This window comes from Entelurus aequoreus, linkage group LG22, assembly GCF_033978785.1.
Source record: "Entelurus aequoreus isolate RoL-2023_Sb linkage group LG22, RoL_Eaeq_v1.1, whole genome shotgun sequence".
Classification (NCBI taxonomy): domain Eukaryota; kingdom Metazoa; phylum Chordata; class Actinopteri; order Syngnathiformes; family Syngnathidae; genus Entelurus; species Entelurus aequoreus.
The window spans coordinates 38,692,575-38,698,574 of record NC_084752.1 but is presented as its reverse complement, the minus strand read 5'-3'; the positions used below and the strand labels follow the sequence as shown (position 1 = coordinate 38,698,574).

The 6,000-nt window shown below is 40.4% G+C and overlaps 1 protein-coding gene across 3 annotated transcripts in view; it reads left to right on the top strand.

Annotated features, from left to right (window-relative positions):
* Positions 1-1,173: 1,173 nt before the first annotated feature.
* Positions 1,174-6,000, top strand: part of ube2o (ubiquitin-conjugating enzyme E2O) — a 64,839-nt gene continuing 60,012 nt past the window's right edge. The window contains exon 1 of one of the 3 annotated variants that reach the window (XM_062033152.1): positions 1,174-1,930. In XM_062033152.1, coding sequence (XP_061889136.1) covers positions 1,439-1,930 — 492 coding nt within the window. In that variant the 5' untranslated portion in view covers positions 1,174-1,438. The remainder of the gene's footprint in view (positions 1,931-6,000) is intronic. The other 2 variants (XM_062033150.1, XM_062033151.1) reach the window with 2 other exon arrangements.

Sequence of the window (6,000 nt, the reverse complement as noted above, 5' to 3'; positions counted from 1 at the left end):
TTAAACGGCAAGCCCAAAGAGGAGGAGAAGAAGAACGCTTGCGTAAATGGCGTAAACTATCTTTAATGCTGAAACGTCAGTTGTCAGAATTTCAGCATTAATAAATTACACATAACAGCTGATACAATGGACTCATACTATAATGAAAGTAAGTCATTGATTTCCAGAATATGTGTAATTTATTAATGCTGAAATTCTGACAACTGACGTTTCAGCATTAAGGATAGTTTACGCCATTTACGCAAGCGTTCTTCTTCTCCTCCTCCTTGGGCTTGCCGTTTAACCATCAAACAAACGCCATGGGAACATCGCCCCCTGGAGTTACAAATTCCGATGGGTAACAGATTTCGGTACAACACCGGAAATACACGGCTGACTTACCCGTGTAAAAATGTGTCTGAGGAGGGGAACCTTAAAAGATGGTTTAGTGTGGCTGAAACGGGGCTTAAGATAAATAATTATTCGTTTAAGGGGTTAAACGACTTAGGGTAGAAAACGGATGTGTTTTCATTTGCACATACCAGAAGTTTTTTATTTATTTTCAAAGTAAAAGCATGGCAAAATTACCCTTGTGCCTGTGACTCCGTCTAAAACTGTATTTGGAGCCTACAGAGAAATTATGTTTTGATATAAAGACTTGGTGAATGAAGACTGACTTCTACAGAAATTTCGAAGTACATATCAACAACTAAAAAAACAGACTGAACAAGAAGTAGCGATTATACTGAATCATTTTTTGCCTCCACTTTCGTGTGATATGTAGGCAAATATTTCTGTAGATTTAAGTCCTCGTTGTGCCATGTTTAAAATAAATTCTGTGTAGGACTCTAAATACATCTTTAAACAAGCACACGGGTGCGGTAATATCCCCGCTTTTACTTTGAAAGAAAAAACTACCGGTGTCAGAATACGAAAACAACATCCGTTTTGGTCTGTTGTCCGTTTCTATTGTTTGGGGGGATTTTGTTGTTGTATGAAATGCAAAATACAAATTTAACCGTTTTAATATGGCGTTGTTTTTCAATGTACTTTTTTTTAGATTTTTTCAAATTAAATTAAAATAAACTACTCGTTTTTTTTCATTTTTCAATTTCTATTGCCATCCATCCATTTTCTACCGATTGTCCCTCTTGGGGTCATTTAGGCTGGAGCCTTTCCCAGCTGCGTTCGAGTGGAAGGCGGGATACATCCGGGACGAGTCCAATTTCTCTTGACGAATAGAACATTAAATGACTGGCCAATGGCCGTACGATATATTACTCTTGAAATGTGCCTTTCTTTTTATTGCTTTTGTACTGTTTTGTTTGGAAAGAAGGGAGTATTCATGCCCTTTTTCTTCATTATTGTACCTTTCCCAATTTGTTGCCCGTCGTTTGTGAGCTCTTTTTAGACTGCCATGTTAGGACCAGCGCGGCGGTGCTGACGCAGCGATGACGTCATGACGTCAACTCTGCGTGCCCTCCCTGCTTGCAAGTTCGCAGTCATTTCGCCGCACAGTGTCAGTTGGTCCTCCTCTCCTCCCAGCATCACTGCGGCTATGGCGGAACCCTCAGCACCGGATTCGACGGTAACCTCCCCGGTCAATGTCCCGGCCCTGTCTCCCGCGCTCAGTCCGGGCTCGGAGCCCGCATCCATGGCCCTGTCCCCGGCCACGGACGGCTCCCAGCGGCTGCTCTTCTCCCACGACTTGGTCTCCGGCAGGTACCGAGGCTCCGTCCGCTTCGGCCTGGTGCGGATGATCCACGGCGAGGAGGACTTTACCTCGGACTCGGACCTTGACGACGGCGGAGGGAGAGGCGGAGGCGGAGGCGGACGTGTCCCGGTAGGCTCGGACACAGACAGCGCAGTGGGCAGTCGGCCTCTGGGTCGTGGCGTGGTCCGTGTCCAGTGGTACCCTGATGGCGGCACTCAAGACATGAAGGAAACAAAGGTTTGTGTTTTGATGGCGTCACCTTGATGATGGCACTAGCTGCACCTGACCACGTGTCCATCCTGACACTTCTTCCTAGCTAACTGGCTAACACGGCTAGCTAGCAGCATAGCCGCAACTTGGCTACAAAAAAGAAGCAATAACAAACACGTGATTGTGTTGAAATGTAATATTAGGCGTAAAGCTGACAGTTAAGTGCCTGCCTAGCAGCACTATAGCGCGTTCAGGGCGTGACACCTTTTAGTGTCACCTTGTTGTGTTGAAATGTCAAACATCTCCTTAGCTAGCCTTCCTATTTGTGGATGAAGTACATGACATTACTATATTCCTTTATGATGGATTTAAAGCCAATTGTTGTCACTTATTGCTACCTGTCTGTGTATTTTGGATCTGCATAAGTCCCAGAGGCATTTCATGCTTCCTCCAAATTTGGAATTTGCCCAATTTGTGAGGTTTTTTTCCCCTACAAGGGTGACGTCAGCCGATACCTCCATATGTGGTAGACATTTACCCAAAGTGCTTTGCGCGAGTCCGCCATCTACTCTTTTTGTTGTGGGGCAGACTGGCTTGTAGGGGTGTGGTAAAAAATCGATTCGAATCGCGATTCTCACGTTGTGCGATTCAGAATTGATTCTCATTTTTAAAAAATAGATTTTTAAAAATGTATTTATTTAAAAAAAATAAAATAATAATAATTTTTTTTTTTTTTTAATTAATCAATCCAACTAGGGCTGCAACAACTAATCAATTAAAATCGATCATAAAAATAGTTGGCGATTAATTTAGTCATCGATTCGTTGGAACTATGCTAAGCGCATGCGCGGAGGCTTTTTTTTGAAAATATTTTTTATTTTTATTTTATTTTTTATAAACCAGTGTTTCCCACACATTCATTTATTTGTGGAGGCCCGCCACAAAATAATTACTTCCGCCACAAATAAAAAAAATATTTTTTTTTAATTTTAAATTTTTTAAATTTTATTTTTTTTGTCCTGTCCAGCTTCTCAGGCAAATCATATAGTTGATGTAGATGCCCATACAGGCTGTTCAGATTTACTTTACAAAAGAGAAGTGTAGGATACTTCTCTTGTTGCCTTATTTGTATTTGGCCACTACTGTTTTCTGTTTATTTGTTACTGACTGTGGCAGGACACCTCTGCCTCTGTTTCACTTTATGTTGCTGGTAAATAATATGCTTGTAGTAGTAGGCTAAAGTTAAATTATTTAGTATGCACTCATTAAAGGGGCAGAGCTTTAAGAGACATTTTAGCTTTTATATTTTATAAGATATATTTTTTGTAAGAACCACAATTAATAAATATATTTAAGTGAATAACTTATTGTTCAAATCTGTATATAAATATGTATATAAAGTGTTGTAATTATATTGTAAAATGGATGGATGGATGGATGGACGTTTAAAACAAAACTGTTATTAATTAGTAAGTATACATTTTTTTAGCCTTTTTAGAGAAAATCATATCATTGTAGTAAATTATGCAAATTACTCGATGTCATGGTGACCACGCCCATAGCCACGCCCCCACCGCCACAGGTATCTTGGCAGTTTATGGGAAACACTGTAAACCTTTATTTATAAACTGCAACATTTACAAACAGCTGAGAAACAATAATCAAAATAAGTACAAAACAGCGCCAGGGCGGCGCTGAGGCTACGTCTCATGAGGTGGAGGTAAGCTAGCCAATCATGTGTCATGTGCAGCTCACGTGACGCCGCCGTCTCCTTTGCTGGAAACATTGGAAAAATGGCGCAGGAAAACAGTACGGATAGTTTAGCGGAGAAACATCTTGAGGTTATTGCTGTAATGGAGAAAAGTGTACGACCTAAGTGGTCAAAAGTGTGGGAACACTTCACTTTAAAGACTTCAAAGAAGAGCGTTTCCTGCAAAATGGCACGGAAGTACAACATTGCTTCAGGAGCACCTGAAAAGGAAACATGTTGTAAGCCATGGATGAAGGGAAGAACTCACAGTACGTAACTTTTGAAGTTCATAGTGGCAACAAGCATTCATGAGTTCAGCTTTTTTGTGAGTAACTTTAAAGTTATGCCTTTGTTGCAACGCGGGGCTGATAATGTGTCTCCGGCACATTTGACTCCGTTTTGAGAGAGAAAACGCACGCTTACCAATTTCAAAATAAACGTAACGGAGAGAAATATCTCAGGTTGGTTTCATAATGGATCAATGTAGCCGGGCCCGATAAAGCTATATAAATATATTTAGATTTGAGTGACGCTTTAGTATAACTAAAAGTTATGAAGGTGCTGGAATATTTCATGCTATTATTCAGAGGCAGCCTAAAATGAATCCTTTATTATTCACAACAGAAACGTGTACAATATCTGATCCAGTTCAGTTACAGTTCTGTGTTGTTATTGCTGTATGCTGCACCCCCAATGTCCACAACATGGTGCCAGTATGCTGGGTTTTTTCAATAAAATACTGGAAATGATAGAAATGTAGTTTGTCTCTAATCCGATTATTAATCGAAGTAATTATCGACAGATTAATCGATTATCAAATGAATCGTTAGTTGCAGTCCTAAATCCAACAAAACAATACACAGCAATACCATAACAATGCAATCCAATTCCAAAAGCAAAGCCGACCCAGCAACACTCAGAAGTGCAATAATCAGAATCAGAATCAGCTTTATTGTCATTACGCAGGGTAACGAGATAACAACCAAAAGTAGTGAAACAATGAATATTATCAACAACAGTATCAATATTAGTTACAATTTCAACATAGCAGTGATTAAAAATCCCTCATTGATATTATCATTAGACATTTATAAAAAAAGAACAATAGTGTCAGAGTGGCTTACACTTGCATGGCATCTCATAAGCTTGACAACACACTGTGTACAATATTTTCACAAAGATAAAATAAGTCATATTTTTGGTTCATTTAATAGTTCAAACAAATGTACATTATTGCAATCAGTTGATAAAACATTGTCCTTTACAATTATAAAAGCTTTACTACTCTGCTTGCATGTCAGCAGACTGGGGTAGATCCTGCTCAAATCTATGTATTCCATCAATAGACAATCCTTTTCAATCGGGGAAATATCCTTTTTGAATCGAGAATCGTGTTGAATTGGGAAAAAACGATTTTGAATGGAATTGTGACCCCAAGAATCGATATTGAATCGAATCATGGGACACCCAAAGATTCACAGCCCTACTGGCTTGTACATGCACATGCATCCTCCAATGTTGCCATTCCTGATACAAAGTAGCGTGTAGTTGATATGTAATCTGTCAGTAGACTCCGCATGGAAGCCCTAACAACATGAATGGCGGAGAGAAGATGCAGTCGAAGTGGAGGCACGTAGTTGAGACCGCCCACAAAATGGCGCATCCTGAAAAGGCTTGAAGATGGTCGGTAGAACATCATCTAAAGGAGTGTTTTTCAACCTTTTTTGAGCCAAGGCACATATTTTGCGTTGACAAAATGCGGAGGCACACCACCAGCAGACATCACTACAAACCAAACTCAGTTGACAGTAAAAAGTCGTCATCGCAATTGTTGGATATGACTTTAAAACATAACCAAGCATCAGAATCAGAAATACTTTATTAATCCCCGAGGGGAAATTAACATTTTCAGCACAATCCCATTCAAGATCAGACAAACATTACATGGAGACAGAACAGGATCAAACATTACAGGGAGACAGAACAGGATCAAACATTACAGGGAGACAGAACAGGATCAAACATTACAGGGAGACAGAACAGGATCGCTGACGGGTCTGCCAACTTCCGGCGCCCCTTACAAAAAAGGTGATATAAACAATGGGGGAGGGCGGGAGGAAGAAAAAAAATCAGTCTCAGCCTGGACCCCTGGAGAGGGGGTCCAGGCTGAGGCCAAGGGAAAAAACAACTCTTCGCCATAGCACACATCCCTCTTACAAGTGTGTAAGAGGGGAACACAAAGGACATTAAAGACATTAAAAGAGCAGAGCTTTTCATGCATAGCATAGCTTAGCATGCATCACTATAGCTCTTGTCTCAAAGTAGGTGTACTGTCACATCACACCAT